The following is a 23,453-nucleotide window of genomic DNA, read 5'->3' on the forward strand; positions in this document are numbered from 1 at the left end:
AATATATGTCCTAAGACCCTCTTAGGAGAATTGTTACTCTAAGTCGTGTTATCGAAGGTGTCTGAGGACTAATATATGTCCTAAGACCCTCTTAGGAGAATTGTTACTCTAAGTCGTGTAATCGAAGGTGTCTGAGGACTAATATATGTCATAAGACCCTCTTAGGAGAATTGTTACTCTAAGTCGTGTCATCGAAGGTGTCTGAGGACTAATATATGTCCTAAGACCCTCTTAAGAGAATTGTTACTCTAAGTCGTGTTATCGAAGGTGTCTGAGGACTAATATATGTCCTAAGACCCTCTTAGGAGAATTGTTACTCTAAGTCGTGTTATCGAAGCTGTCTGAGGACTAATATATGTCGTAAGACCCTCTTAAGAGAATTGTTACTCTAAGTCGTGTCATCGAAGGTGTCTGAGGACTATTATATGTCCTAAGACCCTCTTAGGAGAATTGTTACTCTAAGTCGTGTTATCGAAGGTGTCTGAGGACTAATATATGTCATAAGACCCTCTTAGGAGAATTGTTACTCTAAGTCGTGTCATCGAAGGTGTCTGAGGACTAATATATGTCATAAGACCCTCTTAGGAGAATTGTTACTCTAAGTCGTGTCATCGAAGCTGTTTGAGGACTAATATATGTCCTAAGACCCTCTTAAGAGAATTGTTACTCTAAGTCGTGTCATCGAAGGTGTTTGAGGACTAATATATGTCCTAAGACCCTCTTAAGAGAATTGTTACTCTAAGTCGTGTCATCGAAGCTGTTTGAGGACTAATATATGTCCTAAGACCCTCTTAAGAGAATTGTTACTCTAAGTCGTGTCATCGAAGCTGTTTGAGGACTAATATATGTCCTAAGATCCTCTTAGGAGAATTGTTACTCTAAGTCGTGTCATCGAAGGTGTTTGAGGACTAATGTATGTCCTAAGACCGTCTTAAGAGAATTGTTACTCTAAGTCGTGTCATCGAAGGTGTTTGAGGACTAATGTATGTCATAAGACCCTCTTAAGAGAATTGTTACTCTAAGTCGTGTCATCGAAGGTGTTTGAGGACAAATGTATGTCATAAGACCGTCTTAGGAGAATTGTTACTCTAAGTCGTGTCATCGAAGGTGTCTGAGGACTAATATATGTCCTAAGACCCTCTTAAGAGAATTGTTACTCTAAGTCGTGTCATCGAAGGTGTTTGAGGACTAATATATGTCATAAGACCCTCTTAAGAGAATTGTTACTCTAAGTCGTGTTATCGAAGGTGTCTGAGGACTAATATATGTCGTAAGACCCTCTTAAGAGAATTGTTACTCTAAGTCGTGTTATCGAAGGTGTCTGAGGACTAATATATGTCCTAAGACCCTCTTAAGAGAATTGTTACTCTAAGTCGTGTTATCGAAGGTGTCTGAGGACTAATATATGTCATAAGACCCTCTTAGGAGAATTGTTACTCTAAGTCGTGTCATCGAAGGTGTCTGAGGACTAATATATGTCCTAAGACCCTCTTAGGAGAATTGTTACTCTAAGTCGTGTTATCGAAGGTGTCTGAGGTCTAATATATGTCCTAAGACCGTCTTAGGAGAATTGTTACTCTAAGTCGTGTTATCGAAGCTGTCTGAGGACTAATATATGTCATAAGACCCTCTTAGGAGAATTGTTACTCTAAGTCGTGTTATCGAAGGTGTCTGAGGTCTAATATATGTCCTAAGACCCTCTTAGGAGAATTGTTACTCTAAGTCGTGTTATCGAAGCTGTCTGAGGACTAATATATGTCCTAAGACCCTCTTAGGAGAATTGTTACTCTAAGTCGTGTTATCGAAGGTGTCTGAGGACTAATATATGTCATAAGACCCTCTTAGGAGAATTGTTACTCTAAGTCGTGTCATCGAAGCTGTCTGAGGACTAATATATGTCCTAAGACCCTCTTAAGAGAATTGTTACTCTAAGTCGTGTCATCGAAGCTGTTTGAGGACTAATATATGTCCTAAGACCTTCTTAAGAGAATTGTTACTCAAAGTCGTGTTATCGAAGGTGTCTGAGGTCTAATATATGTCCTAAGACCCTCTTAGGAGAATTGTTACTCTAAGTCGTGTCATCGAAGGTGTCTGAGGACTAATATATGTCATAAGACCCTCTTAAGAAAATTGTTACTCTAAGTCGTGTTATCGAAGGTGTCTGAGGACTAATATATGTCATAAGACCCTCTTAAGAGAATTGTTACTCTAAGTCGTGTTATCAAAGGTGTCTGAGGTCTAATATATGTCATAAGACCCTCTTAGGAGAATTGTTACTCTAAGTCGTGTTATCGAAGGTGTCTGAGGTCTAATATATGTCATAAGACCCTCTTAGGAGAATTGTTACTCTAAGTCGTGTCATCGAAGGTGTCTGAGGACTAATATATGTCCTAAGACCCTCTTAGGAGAATTGTTACTCTAAGTCGTGTTATCGAAGCTGTTTGAGGACTAATATATGTCCTAAGACCCTCTTAAGAGAATTGTTACTCTAAGTCGTGTTATCGAAGGTGTCTGAGGTCTAATATATGTCATAAGACCCTCTTAGGAGAATTGTTACTCTAAGTCGTGTCATCGAAGGTGTCTGAGGACTAATATATGTCATAAGACCCTCTTAGGAGAATTGTTACTCTAAGTCGTGTCATCGAAGGTGTCTGAGGACTAATATATGTCCTAAGACCCTCTTAGGAGAATTGTTACTCTAAGTCGTGTTATCGAAGGTGTCTGAGGACTAATGTATGTCCTAAGACCGTCTTAAGAGAATTGTTACTCTAAGTCGTGTCATCGAAATTGTTTGAGGACTAATATATGTCCTAAGACCCTCTTAAGAGAATTGTTACTCTAAGTCGTGTTATCGAAGGTGTCTGAGGTCTAATATATGTCCTAAGACCCTCTTAAGAGAATTGTTACTCTAAGTCGTGTCATCGAAGCTGTTTGAGGACTAATATATGTCCTAAGACCCTCTTAAGAGAATTGTTACTCTAAGTCGTGTCATCGAAGGTGTTTGAGGACTAATATATGTCATAAGACCCTCTTAGGAGAATTGTTACTCTAAGTCGTGTCATCGAAGCTGTCTGAGGACTAATATATGTCATAAGACCCTCTTAGGAGAATTGTTGCTCTAAGTCGTGTTATCGAAGGTGTCTGAGGTCTAATATATGTCCTAAGACCCTCTTAAGAGAATTGTTACTCTAAGTCGTGTCATCGAAGGTGTCTGAGGACTAATATATGTCCTAAGACCCTCTTAGGAGAATTGTTACTCTAAGTCGTGTTATCGAAGGTGTCTGAGGACTAATGTATGTCATAAGACCCTCTTAGGAGAATTGTTACTCTAAGTCGTGTCATCGAAGGTGTTTGAGGACTAATGTATGTCATAAGACCCTCTTAGGAGAATTGTTACTCTAAGTCGTGTTATCGAAGGTGTCTGAGGACTAATATATGTCCTAAGACCCTCTTAAGAGAATTGTTACTCTAAGTCGTGTTATCGTAGGTGTCTGAGGACTAATATATGTCCTAAGACCCTCTTAGGAGAATTGTTACTCTAAGTCGTGTTATCGAAGGTGTCTGAGGACTAATGTATGTCATAAGACCCTCTTAGGAGAATTGTTACTCTAAGTCGTGTCATCGAAGGTGTTTGAGGACTAATGTATGTCATAAGACCCTCTTAGGAGAATTGTTACTCTAAGTCGTGTTATCGAAGGTGTCTGAGGACTAATATATGTCCTAAGACCCTCTTAAGAGAATTGTTACTCTAAGTCGTGTCATCGAAGGTGTTTGAGGACTAATGTATGTCATAAGACCCTCTTAAGAGAATTGTTACTCTAAGTCGTGTTATCGAAGCTGTCTGGGGACTAATATATGTCCTAAGACCCTCTTAGGAGAATTGTTACTCTAAGTCGTGTTATCGAAGCTGTCTGAGGACTAATATATGTCATAAGACCCTCTTAAGAAAATTGTTACTCTAAGTCGTGTTATCGAAGGTGTCTGAGGACTAATATATGTCATAAGACCCTCTTAAGAGAATTGTTACTCTAAGTCGTGTCATCGAAGGTGTCTGAGGACTAATATATGTCATAAGACCCTCTTAGGAGAATTGTTACTCTAAGTCGTGTTATCGAAGGTGTCTGAGGACTTATATATGTCCTAAGACCCTCTTAAGAGAATTGTTACTCTAAGTCGTGTCATCGAAGCTGTTTGAGGACTAATATATGTCCTAAGACCCTCTTAAGAGAATTGTTTCTCTAAGTCGTGTCATCGAAGGTGTTTGAGGACTAATGTATGTCATAAGACCCTCTTAGGAGAATTGTTACTCTAAGTCGTGTTATCGAAGCTGTCTGAGGACTAATATATGTCCTAAGACCCTCTAAGGAGAATTGTTACTCTAAGTCGTGTTATCGAAGGTGTCTGAGGACTAATGTATGTCATAAGACCCTCTTAGGAGAATTGTTAACTCTAAGTCGTGTCATCGAAGGTGTTTGAGGACTAATGTATGTCATAAGACCCTCTTAAGAGAATTGTTACTCTAAGTCGTGTTATCGAAAAGATCTTATTTACATGTAGGATAAGTCCTAATTTTGGTCTCAACTTTAGAACTACTTATAAGCTGTGTTATGATATACATGTACATGTAGTAGGTATATGTCAGAAAAATATAAACTTTGTTGTATGAGGCTTAAAAACTGGGTAAGGGCGAGCATAGACGGATCCAGGGGGCTCTGGGGGGCCGAGCCCCCCCTTTCTGTGAGAAAAATTTGGTTGATTATATAGGGAATCATTGAAGCATGACTGGAGCCCCCCCACCTTAGGTCAGTCAGCACCCCCCCCCCCCCCCTTTAGGAAAAGTTCTGGATCCGCCACTGACGAAGTTCTACCAAGCCCTTTGCCAGTTTTGCGCCGAAAACAAAAAAAAGGTTATTATATTTCTGACATTGACTTACATTGTTTTTATACTGCAACCTTATTTAAAATTGTAGCATAAATATAAATATAATGCCTTCATCGAAACACTTCGCCGGTTTTTTGTTTTTGTTTTTTGTAAGTCAAATTCACCCTTACATCCCATTTTTTACATTAACAGTCTACTTATACCGCCTTTTAACTGAATCTCGCCGTTTAACAGTTCGTACATGTATTACTTGAGTGTTTTATTATGTGTACTTGTCCTTAATATGTATGTAATGTTTGTCACCGGACGTTTAACAAACAACTTGATCGATCACTCAAACAAACTTTCCTTCAGCAAATAGATACGTACATTTATTTAAACATTGACAAAATTACATTGACTAATTATCGAGCTAGTCATTAAGAATACAATCATATAAATACATGCAAAATATGCGAATCATTTCATGAACTTTTTTGGGATAGTTCTGGAAAAAAATATATTTATAATTTAGACACATTTTATTTTCGCCTTTTTGTCCAATTCGATTCGAGCGTGACTGTGTTTGTAGACGATATGTTGGCTTTGGTCTTAACTTCGTGCACTTACATTTTAATCCTTGGATCTTTGATTGATTTATTCAAAGGTATTATTGAAAATAAATCAGTTTATATGTTCGATCATAAGTTAACAAGAGTGTACTTTAATAAGTTAAATATTCTTCATTTTGACCGATACACTCAAAAGTCAGTTAATTTATGCAATATGTTGTGTATCTATCTACCTGTAACTAGTAATTTCATGTTTTAAATGTTTAAACTTTCTTTCAACTTAAATGTATGTATATTCAATAGACATGTTGATGTTGTAACGCTAACATTTTTTTTTCACCGAAGATATTCATATTATATAATACTTGGAAGGTGTGGCCTACTGGATTGGATATTATATAATAATATCTTTATTTGTCATATAAGTAACATTAAACTTGTGACATAAACAAAAGTAACAACAACAATAAAATAACTGAGTTGACCACACACATATCTATATATATATATTTATCGCTATTTTGTGCATTTTTCCTTTGATCTTTTTTTGTGATAATTTTCATATCATGCTTCTCGCTTGAAATGGAAGAATTATCGCTAGAAACTAACGAGGCCACGTGGCATTGCTAACGAAATTGACATTGACATTGACAACGTCGTCATAGATAAAATAGCGATAAACAGATTATCATTGGTCCTCTCAACTCGATTGCTTTTCTCACTTTCGCTGTACCAGCTCAAGCGAGAAAAATCAATCTCGTTGAGATAGTCAACGATAATCTATAAATATACAAGTAAAATTATATACCCGTTTAAAAGAAGCAGGATATAAAGTTTACGTCTGTCCGTCCGTTCGTCCGTCCGTTCGTCCGTCCGTTTACCTCCTCTCCTATAAATTGTTGGTTCAATTTTCTATAAAATTGAGAATGGAAATTGGGAACATGCCAAAGAGACAACAACCCGAAACTATCTATTAATAAATCTTACAACTCTTTATTTAGGGGGAAACCCGGAATTCTGAATCAAAAGTAATATTTTAAATAAATCCAATAGCGAAGAAAACAAAAAATGGTCTAAAATTGTGAGAGCTACATTTGTAATTTCCTACACTTGCGAGTTATGCAAGTTCTCCTATCTTGAAACATTAAAAATAAGTACGCCCCACCCTCCCCGAACATTTTGTCGCGGGGACATGACAAATAAAGATATTTTTTTTCTAAGAGGGAACATTATGATTATTTGTTTTTCTTTTTACACCAAAGGAGGCAAAATGTGCTTATATAGTTATACTTATGGCTGTGTATTGGATAACGGAGGCCTTACCTATAGCTGTGACGTCACTGCTACCCATTATTCTCACGCCATTGACTGGATTGGGCAGTGCAAAAACTGTGTCAAGCAAGTATCTTAATGTGAGTTCACAATAAGTTCATATTTAATATTTAGTTGGAACAACGTCTAGTGATCAAATGTAATCATATCAAAACTTTTTTGTGCACTATCGCCGTTATGTATTTCATATTCATGTTGCTCAAACTTTAATCTAGAATCTACTCGTTTTAACTTTTGATACATGCATGCGTCCAATTTAAACTCTGAAGTTTAATATCGCAAAACAAAAACAGCAACAAAACCTTTCAAACGGTCTACAACTTGAAAACTAAAAACGTTACTCTTTCAAAAGATATTTAGAAAAAAAACCACGGAAAACAAATAACTCATAAATCTGTTGTTTCTAGAGGTTACTGGGTATTTAATTGAAACAGCTAACTTAGTACAAAATTTTGTGGAAATTTTTATGCAAAAATTCAAAAAAAAAAATATATTGATATTTTTCTTTAGGACGTTTCTATGTTATTTCTTGGAGGACTAATGATGGCTGTGGCTATAGAACATTGGAACATCCACAAACGATTGGCACTTAGAATTCTGTTACTTGTTAGATCCGAACCAAGATGGTATGTCAACTTAAACATTGCTTCTAGTGTAATTAGAACTAATTCATATTTAAATAGTTTAGTGTGCAATGTTTGTCGATAGTTCAGACATGTAGTTTTTTTTTTTATTTAAAAGCCTCTGTTTGTAGAGTTGGTCATTTTTTTTTATTGGTATGTTAAAACGTTGACTGGAGCACATTTTGTGTGAAACGCTTTTGTAATCCTACACGAATACATTAAGGAAACCTTTAGTCCTTATGATAAAATGTATAGGACTCGTAGATGCAATAGAGCTGAATTACGATGGTCAGTCACGCTGAAGTGCGATGTTTTTTTTACAAAAGAGCGATGGTCCGTACGCTACAGTGCGATGATCTATAAGACACGTGATGGATATTTCAAAATCTACAGATATGTAATTATTATCAGGACTAGATTGTTTTATTATCCAGTTTATAAATGTGCGTTCATCATTTACAATGTAAGTTCTTAGTCTTAGTTGTAAATGAGAGATTATAGTCTTTTATATTTTCGACATGTAAATATTATTCTGCGTTTACTTTTTATCTTTATTCTTTTCTTGTCATGAGTTCTTCGTATACCGTATAGTAAAACGCAGATTCTTGCTGGGGATCCGTGTGTATTTCAAAAAGTCCACGCTCCATTATACGTAACAAATTTCCTTTGAAAATTTGGAAACAAATCCGCTAAATTAAAGGTTTACTTATCGTTCTCCTGTATGGCAATCCTCCCCGTTTTCAATAGTATTACAATTTAACGCGACCCTTGTTAAATAGAAAACTCGAAAATTGCTTCTAACAAACAAATTTACTTTTACATTGACATTATAATTATTCAAATAATTATAATTATTTTATTCAGACCATTACACTTCAGTGCACCCCAATCACACTCCGATATAGCTACCAACAAATGAATGCTAGTTAAGATAGCGGCAGAATGCCAACATTGCACTTCAGTGTAATCAAAAACGCACTTCAGCCACAAACCACCCCACATCAGCGGGATTATCGCGTTTAAGAGTACCAACGCGGTTCCCAGTCTTACATTTGTATCAACTATGAACTAACGAGATGTATACCAAGCTTGTGTGTTGTTTTGCTATGCATTGTCATGGGAACCACGTGCAGTGATGAATGTTGCAGGTTAAGGAGAAATTACATGAATTTTCTGAACGGCTGAACATTTTTATCAGCCAATCAAAAGTCCGGATTCCTATCAAACACACACGAGGCCATAGATGGGGATTTACAGAATAGAGAATAAAGAAAACATAAAAAAAAAAGGAATACAAAATTAATAGAAAAGAGAAAAAAAAGATTTCCAGACTTGAGACAGGCGGGGTCTACTCGCACAAAATCCTCTAAGTAGATCTGAGAGTACTTGCAAGTTCCATGGTTACTGAAAGCCAGTTCAAACGTGACAATTGAAGAAAAATAAAAGTTAATCAATTCTTACATATGTGTGCGTAAGGTTTTTTTTTACATCGGCTAGAGTTATAGGGGGAGGGTTGAGATCTAAAAAAAGACATGTTTAACTCCGCCGCAATTTTGCGCCTGTCCAAAGACAGGAACATCTGACCTTTGTTAGTCTTGTATGATTTTTAATTCTAGTTTCTTGTGTATAATTCGGAGTTTAGTAAGAGGTTCATTATCACTGCACTAGTACATGTATATATATTTGTTTATGGGCCAGCTTAAGGATGCCTCCGGACGCGGGAGTTTCTCGCTGTATTGAAGACCCATTGGTGGCCTTTGGCTGTTGTCTGCTCTACGGTCGGGTTATTGTCTCTTTGACACATTCCCCATTTCCATTCTCAATTTTATAAAAAAATCACAATTTTAAATAAATACTAATTGTAGAACTTGTGATGTTTTAAAATCGAAAAGTACATATTTCAGGCTAATGTTACATATTTTAGGCTAATGTAACACATTTCAGGCTAATGTTACATATTTTAGGCTAATGTAACACATTTCAGGCTAATGTTACATATGCCAAGCTAATGTTACGTATTTCAGGCTAATGTTACATATGTCAAGCTAAATGTTACCTATTTCAGGCTAATGTTACATATTTAAGGTTAATGTTACATATTTCAAGCTAATGTTACATATTTCAGGTCAATGTACATATTTCAGGATAATGTTATATATTTCAGGATAATGTTACATATTTCAAGCTAATGTTACATATTTCAGGCTAATGTTAGGACTTATGCTACCAACATGGTTCCTTTCAATGTGGATCAGTAATACAGCAACAACGGCCATGATGATTCCTATAGCAAACGCCATACTGGTACAGCTAAAGGAGGCAAAAGAAGAAGCAGAAACAAACGGACATCTCGCTATTGAAACTGGCAAGTTCCATATTACATGATGACGAAAAACGTTACAAAATGCAACAAAGAAAGCCCAGTTTGAATGCTTCTCTTTTTTTTTGACGAACACCGTTGATTTTTAGACAAGTGAGCTAATACCTTTTGCAATACATAATCATTTCTCTGTGACATCACCTGTGTATTTATTGACCATTTCATATTCCAAAGAGAAGTTTCAGAGCCTTTAGACAAATACATGTTTAAAATTTATATGGAAAAGCTGATCGAGGTAAAGATAAGAAAAAATGGTATGATTTATACTAATACCATATACGAATGGACAACATTATGGACAATTAAAGGGCACCGTTGGGGAGATTGAGGGATTGTTTTTTTTCCTGAAATATGGATATGACCCAGTAAAACGTTTATTATCTTAAACAGTTCTTCTGCAGTACAAATACACATCTTGAACCAGACTATGTTAAATCAAATGATCCTGAATTGTACGCGCCACGCTTTTATCATGCTTGCACCAACTGCATGTTGATGTCCATATATAGATTTCCAATTAGAAGGTTTAATATGTGTCCTTATTTAAGGGACTACATCAAAAGTTCAATGTAGGATAAAAAAAACTTAATTCAGATAGTTTTTTTAATGACCCCCCTACCCCCCCTCTTAACTTAATTAGGGAAAAATTGATAATCCCCATATGGATAAATGTAAAATCTATGTAGGATAATCAAAACTTGCAGTAAGTTTAACCCCCACCCCCAAACTATATGAATTAAGTTTTTTATCCTTCATTGATCTTTTGATGTCGTCCCTAACATATCCTATTGTTTATAGCGGGTTGCCTCGCATGTCATTCTTCCCAATGTACTTATTATTGGAGTTCTGGGCATTTGTTTTCTTGTCATGAATATATACGTATAAACATATACCCATGAACATTTAATGAACAACAACCAATAAACCAATAAATGAATAACTGTTCTAATGATCAAAAAGTCATGTTTTATAATGTATGAATGATTTAATTGGTAAACAGATTTTACAGTGTATTAGTTTTAGTTTGTTATTTGTGGACTGCTACTTTGGTATCTTTTTCCTTATTTGCTTGCTCTATATATTTATGAAAAATTGTTACCCTTATATTATGTGATATTAACCTCATTAATTTGACTATATTTATTTCAGAACATGATGAGGTTAGATTAGGCGTTGTTACCCTCTGGAATTTGACTATATATTTCAGATCATGATGAGGTTAGATTAGGCGTTGTTTCCCTCTGGAATTTGACTATATATTTCAGAACATGATGAGGTTAGATTAGGCGTTGTTTCCCTCTGGAATTTGACTATATTTATTTCAGAACATGATGAGGTTAGATTAGGCGTTGTTACCCTCTGGAATTTGACTATATATTTCAGATCATGATGAGGTTAGATTAGGCGTTGTTTCCCTCTGGAATTTGACTATATATTTCAGAACATGATGAGGTTAGATTAGGCGTTGTTTCCCTCTGGAATTTGACTATATATTTCAGAACATGATGAGGTTAGATTAGGCGTTGTTTCCCTCTGGAATTTGACTATATATTTCAGAACATGATGAGGTTAGATTAGGCGTTGTTTCCCTCTGGAATTTGACTGTATATTTCAGATCATGATGAGGTTAGATTAGGCGTTGTTACCCTCTGGAATTTGACTGTATATTTCAGATCATGATGAGGTTAGATTAGGCGTTGTTACCCTCTGGAATTTGACTATATATTTCAGAACATGATGAGGTTAGATTAGGCGTTGTTACCCTCTGGAATTTGACTGTATATTTCAGATCATGATGAGGTTAGATTAGGCGTTGTTACCCTCTGGAATTTGACTATATATTTCAGATCATGATGAGGTTAGATTAGACGACGTTACCCTTACAGTAAAAGATAATGAGAAAATAATGGAACAACAGAATAATGGTGAAGTCAACAAAGAAGAATACGAAAAGTCAGTTGATGTTTTTTTTCGTGGTTTTTTTTCCCATTTCTTTTGGCGTTTCAATGTACGCTAAGTACTAAGTATATAGGTAATCGAGGCGATTAACATGAAACAATAAACAGAAAATGGAAATGTAATGTGATGCAAAACAAAAAGTAAAACATCACTGCAATATAAAATAATTGTATAATTGGATCAGTCAAAATGTTAGTCTCGCTGTTGACTCATCAAGATCTAAATACGTTCAATGAAAACTGCATTACTTTGCTAGTAGTACTAGAATGATACTATCCCGTTCCCTTTTCAAGTTTGTGATTACCGAATTAGACTAAATATCAGGTTTGTAATAGCATGAGCAACACGACGGATGTTACATGTGGAGCAGGACAACCTGAGATTCCCCCCAGTTTATGGTGGGGTTCGTGTTGCTTAGTATTTAGTTTTCTATGTAGTGTTTTGTGTACTATAATAATTGTTTGTCTTTTTCCTTTTAAGCCATGGCGTTAACAGTTTATTTTCAATCTATGATAAAGAATGTGCCTCTGGTATTTCCCCCGTCTCCTTTAAATGTTCATTTTATCTTAGAAAGACGTTTATACCTGAAACATCAAAGAAAGAGAGTCAAGAATATAAAAGGATATGTAAGATGTTATCTATCTGTATAGCACATACAGCTAATGTTGGTGGTATAGCTAGCCTTACAGGAACCAATCCTAATGTTATACTGAAAGGACAAAGTGATATGTGAGTATTGAGACATTATGGTGTAACTAATGTTCAGGGTATAGCTAGCCTTACAGGAACCAATCCTAATGTTATACTGAAAGGACAAAGTGATATGTGAGTATTGAGACATTATGGTGTAACTAATGTTGGTGGTATAGCTAGCCTGACAGGAACCAATCCTAATGTTATACTGAAAGGACAAAGTGATATGTGAGTATTGAGACATTGTGGTGTAACTAACGTTCAGGGTATAACTAGTTTGACAGGAACCAATCCTAATGTTATACTGAAAGGACAAAGTGATATGTGAGTATTGAGACATGATGTTGTAACTAATGTTTAGGGTATAGCTAGCTATAGTCTGACAGGGACCAATCCTAATGTTATACTGAAAGGACAAAGTGATATGTGAGTATTGAGACATTGTGGTGTAACTAATGTTCAGGATATAGCTAGTTTGACAGGAACCAATCATAATGTCATACTGAAAGGACAAAGTGATATGTGAGTATTGAGACAGTATGGTGTAACTTATGTTGGTGGTATAGCTAGTCTGACAGGGACACATCCTAATGGTATACTGATATGTGAGTCTTTGGAGTTACTTGTATATAAATAAGCTGTGTGGTGTAAAAAGTCCTCATTTACAATACCTATGGCAATACCAGCAAACGACAAAGACGTCAGTCACACTAAACTCCGAAACATATGCTAGTAAATAAACCATATACTATTTGATATTGGTATGCCTTGCGATTACTTTCAGCCATTCAAAAGTACAGATTCGTATGAAACATAAATTTTAAAAAAGGGTCTGGGAGAAGGTTTGGTGACATTGGAACATTTATAGTCCCGCTGTAAATGTTTGCACCTGTCCTAAATCAGGAATCTGATGTACAGTAGTTGTCGTCTGTTTATGTAGTTCATTTTTTGTTTCTCGTTTTTATATAGATAAGACCGTTGGTTTTCCCGTTTGAATGATTTTACACTAGTTATTTTTTAGGCCTTTTATAGCGTGCTGTTTGGTGTCAGCCAAGGCTCCGATTTGAAGGCCATACCTTGATGTATAATGGTTAACTTTTATAAACTGTTACTTGGATATAGAGATGTCTCACTGGCACTCATACCACATCTTCCTCATAAGCACTCGTCTCAGATTGTTTTTCCCTTTATATAAAGACCAGTGCCTGAGATCTTCCTTTATCTGTTTTTTACAATAACTTGTGTGTATACTCAACTTATTTTTTATATTTATCTCCAAAGCGCAATTTCTTTAAAAGGATATAGCAATTTAGCCGATATTTTCTCATTAATCTCGTGTATTTCTATTTTATTCAATTGCAGTATATATGATAGGTACAACGGAACTTCACCTTTGACCTTTGCCACATGGTTTATGTACGGATTACCAATCTCAGCTATTATGCTGGCACTTGCCTGGATTTGGTTACAAATATTCTTCCTTCGTGGGTAAGATTTTAGATAATTTTTGTACATCTAGCCAGACTTCTTCCACCATGATTTATTTTACAGCTGTTTGATTGTAAATAGTCTCCCTATGACTGTTAATTACATAAAATTGAGAATGGAAATTGGAATGTGCCAAAGAGACAACAATCCGACCATAGAGCAGACAACAGCAGAAGGTCACCAACAGGTCTTCAATGCAACGATAAATTCCCGCACCCGGAGGCGTCCTCCATCTGACCCCTAAACAAATATATGCTAGTTCAGTGATAATGAACGCCATACTAAACTCCAAATTGTACACAAGAAACTAAAAGTTAAAATAAAACAAGACTAACAAAGGCCAGAGGATCCTGACTGGGGACAGGCGCAAAAATGCGGCGGGGTTAACATGTTTGTGAGATCTCAACCCTCCCCGTATACATCTAGCCAATGCAGAAAAGTAAACGCATAACAATACGCACATTAAAATTCAGTTCAAGAGAATTCTAAATTATGTCTTCATCATATGAATACCAGGCACAATCTTCCCCGTGAGGGCTTTAGTATCATACCATACATGTTTTATAGTATTTTGTAACGGCAAAATAAGAATAGTATGTATCAATTAATAATACACAGTCTCACTGGCTTTTGTTTTTGTTCTATGTCTCAACGAAGTAGCCTCAATTTAAAATGTATGTTTAATATAAAAAAAAAAAGTGATGATGTATTATATGAGAAACCTCGTCGCTTATTTTTATAATTCTTGATTATAAAGTTAAAATCGTAGAGTGTACGTCATGGAAATCAGAACTATGTAACCTGATGTGCTGATATTAGAATCATAGGAAGTCAGATATGGCATGAGTGCCAATGAGACAACAAGCAAGCCAAGTCACAATTTGTAAAAGTAAACCATTATAAACATGGATAACCAGTTTTTTTGGGTTTTTTTTACATTTTTTTCAGGTCATTTTTTAAATGCTGTGGAGGAACTAAATCAGCAGGTGTAAGAATTAAATCAGTTCTGAGGAAGGAATATGAAAGTCTAGGACCAGTTAAGTAAGTGCATACAAGTTCGTGTAGACACTTTAATTTTTGTGGTGTTAAAATTTCGATGTTTTGTCTCTATATAAGATTTTAATGGGATTTAATTTCGTGGTTTCCAGTAAATAGAAGGAATAATATATATAGGTTAAATTTCGTGTTTTTTTTTTAATTTCATGGAAGTATTCTTTCCGCGTAATAAACGAAATTCAATCCGCCACGAAATGTTTTGCTTCATCTATAATATAATTTAGGAATGCATTCATAAGTTTGTAAATTCTGGATCTGGGATTTGCCCGTTGTATGTTTACCGTGCTTGTCCCAAGTTAGAAGCCTGCAATTCAGTGCATGTCCATCTGAGCCTTTTTCAACTGATTTTTATAGTTCGTTCTTATGTTGTACTGTTATACAACTGTCCCAGGTTAGGGGGAGGGTTGGGATCCCGCTAACATGTTAGACCCCGCCACATTATTAATATATGTGCCTGTCCCAAGTCAGGAGCCTGTAATTCAGTGGTTGTCGTTTGTTTATGTGTTAAATATTTGTTTTTGGTTCATTTTTTTTACATAAATAAGGCTGTTAGTTTTCTCGTTTGAATTGTTTTACATTGTCTTATCGGGGCCTTTTATAGATGACTATGCGGTATGGGCTTTGCTCATTGTTGAAGGCCGTACGGTGACCTATAGTTGTTAATGTGTGTGTAATTTTGGTCTTTTGTGGATATTTGTCTCATTGGCAATCATACCACATCTTCTTTTTTATATGTCGTTTGTTGCTGTATATTATGTTTGTTTTTCGTTCAATGTTTTGTAAATAAATTAGGTCGTTAGTTTTCTTGTTTGATTTTGGTTACATTTGTCCGTTAGGGGCCTTTTATATCTGACCATATGGTATGGGGTTTGCTTATTGTTCAAGGACGTACAATGACATAAAGTTGTTAACTACTATGTAATTTGGTCTCTGGTCGAGGGTTGTTTCATTGGCAATTATACAACGTTTTAATTTTTATTATTCATGTTTGACTTTAATTATAAATGAAAAGGTTTCAGTATAAATATGAAATAAAATCTTGTACACGTTTATACGTTTCAGAAATTGGCATGTTCGACATCGAAATTCTTTAAAATTATGTTTAATAAAATTGCAAGGGTTTTTCAGTTGGTCGGGAAATTACCAGGAGTGGCCATATTTTTACTCCCGACAACCCGTTTGTGGCTTTCCACACGGTGATATAAAAAAAAAAACGGAAATGTAGAAAATAGTTGATAAACTTTCCACTTTTTTTCCCTCCTGATATTTAGTACCAAATACAAAAAAAATGCTGATTCTGTTTGATCAATTACCATGGAAACACTTACTCTAATTCAAGAGTTCGAAAAATTAGACGAAAAATTGACGAACATTTATTTTTGCTTCGGTCTGTGAATGATGATATTTTTACAACATGTTTTTTTAATAATTTTACAGTTTTGCCCAAGCTGCTGTGATAGGTCACTTTTTTATTCTAGCAGTATTATGGATAACACGTGACCTCGGTGGAGCCGGTGGATGGGGTGATATATTTCCTCCAAAGTAAGTATAGAAGTTCAGATTCATTGCTTATTTATGTCATTTCTATGCACCACCTACGATAATAGAGGGGTATTATGATTTCTCGTCTGTGGCTCCGCTCATCCGTTCGTCCGTCCTGCTTCAGGTTAAAGTTTTTGGTTAAGGTAGTTTTTGACGAAGCTGAATTCCAATCAACTTGAAACTTAGTACACTTGTTACTTATGATATGATCTTTCTGATTTAATAGCCAAATTAGACTTCAGACCCCAATTTCACGATCCACTTTACATATAAAATGAGAGTGGGAGTTTCAGGTTAAAGTTTTTGGTCAAGGTAGTTTTTGATGAAGCTGAAGTCAATTCAACTTGAAACTTAGTACACATGTTCCCTATAGTATAATCTTTTAAATTGTTATGCCAAAGTGGATTTTAACTATAATTCACGGTCCATGGAACATGGAAATGATTGATTGGGGAATCAGTGTACTTTGGACACATTCTTGTTTTTTTTATTCTTTTTCAAATATAGTGTTGTGAATTATTTTGTGCAAACGCCGGTACGATCTGTTTTTATCATATTACTTTGACATTTGATTAGGGAATTTCCGATTTGAATTTTCCTCGTTGTTTAGTGTTTTTGTGAAAATTTTACTTTTTACATTGTTAATCATTCAAATGCGATATATTTCCTATTTATAGGACAGTTACAGATTCGACACCATCTATATTGATATCGTGTAGTTTGTTTATATTTATAGGACAGTTACAGATTCCACACCATCTATATTGATATCGTGTAGTTTATTTATATTTATAGGACAGTTACAGATTCCACACCATCTATATTGATATCGTGTAGTTTGTTTATATTTGTAGGACAGTTACAGATTCCACACCATCTATATTGATATCGTGTAGTTTATTTATATTTGTAGGACAGTTACAGATTCCACACCATCTATATTGATATCGTGTAGTTTGTTTATATTTGTAGGACAGTTACAGATTCCACACCATCTATATTGATATCGTGTAGTTTATTTATATTTATAGGACAGTTACAGATTCCACACCATCTATATTGATATCGTGTAGTTTGTTTATATTTGTAGGACAGTTACAGATTCCACATCATCTATATTGATATCGTGTAGTTTGTTTATATTTATAGGACAGTTACAGATTCCGCACCATCTATATTGATATCGTGTAGTTTGTTTATATTTATAGGACAGTTACAGATTCCACACCATCTATATTGATATCGTGTAGTTTATTTATATTTATAGGACAGTTACAGATTCCACACCATCTATATTGATATCGTGTAGTTTATTTATATTTATAGGACAGTTACAGATTCGACCCCATCTATATTGATATCGTGTAGTTTATTTATATTTATAGGACAGTTACAGATTCGACCCCATCTATATTGATATCGTGTAGTTTATTTATATTTGTAGGACAGTTACAGATTCGACCCCATCTATATTGATATCGTGTAGTTTATTTATATTTATAGGACAGTTACAGATTCCACACCATCTATATTGATATCGTGTAGTTTGTTTATATTTGTAGGACAGTTACAGATTCCACACCATCTATATTGATATCGTGTAGTTTGTTTATATTTATAGGACAGTTACAGATTCGACACCATCTATATTGATATCGTGTAGTTTATTTATATTTGTAGGACAGTTACAGATTCCACACCATCTATATTGATATCGTGTAGTTTGTTTATATTTGTAGGACAGTTACAGATTCCACACCATCTATATTGATATCGTGTAGTTTATTTATATTTGTAGGACAGTTACAGATTCCACACCATCTATATTGATATCGTGTAGTTTATTTATATTTGTAGGACAGTTACAGATTCGACCCCATCTATATTGATATCGTGTAGTTTATTTATATTTGTAGGACAGTTACATATTCTACACCATCTATATTGATATCGTGTAGTTTATTTACATTTGTAGGACAGTTACAGATTCGACCCCATCTATATTGATATCGTGTAGTTTATTTATATTTGTAGGACAGTTACAGATTCCACACCATCTATATTGATATCGTGTAGTTTGTTTATATTTCCATCAAGAGTACCAGATGTATTTTGTTTAAATAAAGGTATGTATTTACTGATTGCAATTAAGGAGGCTCGCGGGTATAAGATTTTTAGAAAAAATTAAACATTTATTTTTTATTAATTTTTTTATTAATTACCTTTAGTAGTTGTTACTTTATCATATGGTACAAAAATCATTCCAAAAAAATAATTCGAATTGACCCCAGGTGACTTTTAAAATGTAGATATCATTGAAAAAGCTCCAAATTATCTCCCTTTGGTGCAAAAATGCCATTTTTTGCCATTAATATTGAAATATCTTTTTTAAATCATCGGTGACCTATATTTTTTATTGTTGTTTTCGAATAAGCTGTACACAAACTAAATTATTGTTAAATTGAAGCGATTTCTGTAATTTAGTTCTTTTTTTATTTTGATATTACCGTTATTTCTCCTATAAGATCAACAGAAAAAAAGGACATTGACCGAAATGTACGCTTCTTTTTGTAGGCAGATTGTGAGCGTAAATGAACGGTGACCCCATTTTTTTATTTCATTTTTCCATTAAGTATAAGGTAAAGTTCATTTATAGAAAAATATAGCGAAATCCTATATTAAATAAAAAAAAAAATCATTTAGTCCCGCAAGCCCCCTTAAATTGCTTAACGTCCAGTTGCAAATATTTCATACATGTGTCACGCATGTTCATGACAGTAACAAATTAACAATTTCTCAACTGATTTTTATAGTTCGTTCTTATGTTGTACTGTTATACCACTGTCCCAGGTTAGGTGGAGGGTGTGGATCCCGCTAACATGTTTAACCCCGTCACATTATGTAAGAATGTGCCTGTCCCAAGTCAAGACCTGTATTTCAGTGGTTGTCGTTTGTTTTTGTGTTACATATTTGTTTTCGTTCATTTTTTATATAAATCAGGCCGTTAAATTTTTTCGTTTGAATTACTTTACATTGTCATTTCGGGGCCTTTTATAGCTGACTATGCGGTATGGGCTTGGTTCATTGTTGAAGACCGTACGGTAACCTTTAGTTGTTAATTTCAGTGTCATTTAGGTCTCTTATGGGGAGTTGATTCATTAACAATCATACCGCATCTTCTTTTTTATATAATAAGTATAGTAGGAAGATCCTGTAATAGAACCCTTCGATGATTAAGGTCGGGGAAATGTACTAGACTTCCATTGAAAAATTAGGGTAAATTGAAAATAACCCTTGCATCATACCACCTATAGGACCCATCAAAGACTAGTAACAAGGGTTCTAAACTTGCACATATCGGGCTACTTTCTCTTCACGAGGCATCGAATTTAACGCCCCAACATTGATCGGAGGTGCTTGTGTATTTATACATCCCGCAATCCCAAAGCGTTTACTGTCGGTCGAAATAAACTTTGCAGTCCTCATATTTAATTTTAATATTGCTGTTGTTTAAACACAATGCTTTTATGTTTCACAGTTAAATGAATATAGACGGCGTGCACAAAGTTGACGGCAACTATAAAATACGCTTTTAAAAGTAGTTTTGTACAATCGTGTTTGAAATATCTTTTCTATGTGGATTTTTTTTATGATAGAATTATGAATATAAACAAATAAAATCCACATTACTAGTAAGGATATCAAAATTAAATTTGAAAAAAAAGTATGAAACGAACATAGATTAAACGGCAAAAACATGTGTAACTTGTAACATTAGAATAAGTATGAACTAGAGATTTTGACCTGAAATTTATACAAATTCAACATATTTTCCCAAATTTTCGTAAAATATAATTTTTCAGATATGGACTATGTCGTCATACGAAATTCAGAACAAAAAAACGAATAACGACCATTGTGGATACGCTTAGAATGTAGTTCGTTATGTGTAAGAAGTAGTACTTAAGAGATTTTTTTTTTCGAAAATGGAAGAATCGATAAGGAAAATTATGTAATTGCATTTTTTTGTTTTAGAATAACTTGATTTTCCAAATGTGAATTTCAAGAGGTTGAAAAAAATCTGCAAAATAAGAATGATTTGATTGTCCTGGCTGAACACCTCATTTTTTTTAAATGTCCAGTTATTATTTTACAATTTAAAGAAATGTCGTTTTAACGCTATTTTCTGACTAGGGTCACCGACATAGTCGCTTATCATTTCCATTAAAGTGCTCTTAGCTTATATCTTTTAAAAAGTTATGTGATAAACTGAGAGTATTTTTGTTACGCTTATGTTTTCTGGGGGAAAATGACGACGTCGTAAATGAATTTAGTAATTTGAAGACGTTACGTTTGTGGACTAGGCTTTGTGCACGCCGTCATAGTGGTCAAACGTATTCGTACTGCTTTATGTTATGTACAATATGTACAGAAAATATCCTCATACTACTTGTCATTTTAATTTAATATTTACACGTGTATTTTGTAATATAAAACGGTAAGTTTTAAGATGATACAAATTGTACTTGGTAAAATTTTCAGTATATAATAGTATCACAGAAATAAAAAGTGTACAAGACGATTTAAAAGGTCTCCTGTAAAAGACCTCACGTCATCTCTATTTTAAGCGTTAAATGTTTTGATGACTTGTACATATATGATGATTAATTTTCTAATAACAGGAAAAAATGAGCCAATACCTCCGTTAGTACCCTGGAAAGTTGCAGAGAAGAATTTACCTTGGGGTGTTATGATACTTCTTGGCGGCGGATTTGCATTAGCCCATATAAGTGAGGTATGTTGATATAAATAGTCAAATCAAATATTTATATATACTACTTTTTGTTTTGTTAAAATGCAAAACTTTAATGCAATCGAAATATATAAAACAATGGTGCTTGAGATTTCCCGGTAACGGAGAGAATTATTTAGAGGTATATATTTAAACTGTTGTTATAGTGAATTTTGTTTACTTCCTCGTGTTCAATGTCACTTCTGATGGAATGTATAATACTAGTAATCTAGAGCTTTCAACTGTTGCAGGTAAAAGACAGCATTTAAGTTCATGTACACACTACGAAAGAGAAAATGTCGTTAGGTTGATGACATTTTGTCAATTTCTTTCCTGTTATAAATAGAATTAAATCATATAACTTAATATGAGCATCTGAATTTAAACATCAGTTTAAATATACACAGTCATTCATGCTTATTTCTGTAATATGATTTGATCTCTTGCGGAGAGTTGTTTCACATGCAATCATACAATGTACAACATCTTCTTTTTTTTATTTCTATGTAGGGGCCTCGGTGGCCATGTAGTCTTAAGTGCACATTTATAGTCTGTTATTACTAGCCAGTCAGCACTGAGGTTGTGAGTTCGAACACCGCTCGCGTGGATGCACCCGACTCAAATTTTAATTGACTAGGATTGAGAGTGGTCGTAAGTTCTTTCCGGCTACTCTGGCTTCCTCCATGAAAAAAAACTTGCCACCACGAAATAGTCAAAAAACATGCTAAAACACACAAAATTATACAATTTGATATCTTAGTCGAAAGTTGAAAAGAAAGTTTTCAATTTCAGGAATCTGGATTATCTAAATGGTTAGGTAATGAGTTGGCTGTCTTTAGCGACCTTGAACCTTGGCTTATGAATCTAGTGTTGTGCGTTGTTGTCGCTGCAGCAACAGAGGTCACCAGTAATACTGCAATATGTACTCTCATGATGCCAATTATGGCTCAAATAGTAAGTAATCCTAACGTTTTAAATCATGAACTATACAAATAATTTATTTCAGGTTATGACTTGGTATTCACATAGGATTTGCCTTCTAAGCTTACTAATCGGAAATCAAATAACTAAATAATTTAAATTTTAATTTTTGCTAAACGACTCCAGATGAACAGTAAATTTTAAAAGTATGTTGTCCCCGTTATTAATTTACCCAAGTTTTAACCTGTAAACACTTTTTGTGTCTCAAAATTATAATAAGAATGCGAATGATGACCTTCTGTGCATACTACGGTTTCTGTTCTATCACACAACAAAATAAATCTTGTTTTCTATGTTTTTTGTATTGATTTTTTTTGCCATGTCCATTTTAGATTCCTTTGACTTATGTTAAAAGTTATGTTGAGTTTAAAGTTGTCTTTTGGTATAACCCGGATCTTTATTATACTAAGAGTTTGCCGGAACTTATCCAGAACAATTGTGGTGTCCGTGTTTTTCATCGTTAAATCTTGAGACTCGGTGTTTAAGATGTGTAAGGAATGTTTGCTTAAATCTTTTCGTTAAATATCGTAATATTATCATAATCATAGGAGAAAAGGATATTGGTATTTTGCGTATAGTCCGTTTTTTTTTGTTCTGTTAAATTTGTCAAATCTGGCCATATAAGACTAGCTGTTTATGTTTTTACTTTTATAAGCTTTTTTTGTACATTTGTAGGCTCTACAGTTACAACTAAATCCGTTGTACATCATGTTTCCAACAGCCATTGCAACCTCGTTTTCATTCATGTTACCAGTAGCAACTCCACCGAATGCAGTTGTGTTTTCATATGGACATCTAAGAGTTATAGACATGGTAAGTACAGGGTATTAAATGTAATATATTTATTATTAAATCTACCGGTGTTAATATGAAAGCATTTTGTATAGTCGATTTAATCCATCATAATGATGTGTTGCGCGCATTTAAATAATTACTCCGGTGTATTGAACGTGAGAACAAAAAACGATATCCGTCATACAAATGTACATGTAACAAGTATATAAAACTAGTATCAGCGTAAAACTGCATTTTAATTGATTTTCAAATGATGATTTAATTAAAGTCTGGGTCTGGCATGTCAGTAACTGCAAGTGGTCGTTTGTTTATTGATGTATCATTATCACTGTTTAGATCTTCTGTGACCTATCGGACTGTTTTAAGACTCGGACTGTTT

The 23,453-nt window shown here is 34.4% G+C and overlaps 1 protein-coding gene across 1 annotated transcript in view; it reads left to right on the forward strand.

Annotated features, from left to right (window-relative positions):
- LOC134681131 (Na(+)/citrate cotransporter-like) overlaps nucleotides 1-23,453 on the forward strand; it is a 38,649-nt gene that overhangs the window by 14,444 nt on the left and 752 nt on the right. Inside the window, exons 2-13 of the mRNA XM_063540580.1 lie at nucleotides 6,696-6,845; nucleotides 7,276-7,391; nucleotides 9,593-9,753; nucleotides 11,616-11,721; nucleotides 12,298-12,456; nucleotides 13,783-13,908; nucleotides 14,857-14,949; nucleotides 16,402-16,506; nucleotides 18,541-18,632; nucleotides 21,189-21,301; nucleotides 22,091-22,252; nucleotides 22,955-23,092. Of these exons, the coding sequence (XP_063396650.1) occupies nucleotides 6,696-6,845; nucleotides 7,276-7,391; nucleotides 9,593-9,753; nucleotides 11,616-11,721; nucleotides 12,298-12,456; nucleotides 13,783-13,908; nucleotides 14,857-14,949; nucleotides 16,402-16,506; nucleotides 18,541-18,632; nucleotides 21,189-21,301; nucleotides 22,091-22,252; nucleotides 22,955-23,092 (1,521 nt within the window). The remainder of the gene's footprint in view (nucleotides 1-6,695; nucleotides 6,846-7,275; nucleotides 7,392-9,592; nucleotides 9,754-11,615; nucleotides 11,722-12,297; nucleotides 12,457-13,782; nucleotides 13,909-14,856; nucleotides 14,950-16,401; nucleotides 16,507-18,540; nucleotides 18,633-21,188; nucleotides 21,302-22,090; nucleotides 22,253-22,954; nucleotides 23,093-23,453) is intronic.

Source organism: Mytilus trossulus, chromosome 8, assembly GCF_036588685.1.
Source record: "Mytilus trossulus isolate FHL-02 chromosome 8, PNRI_Mtr1.1.1.hap1, whole genome shotgun sequence".
NCBI classification, from domain to species: Eukaryota; Metazoa; Mollusca; class Bivalvia; order Mytilida; family Mytilidae; genus Mytilus; species Mytilus trossulus.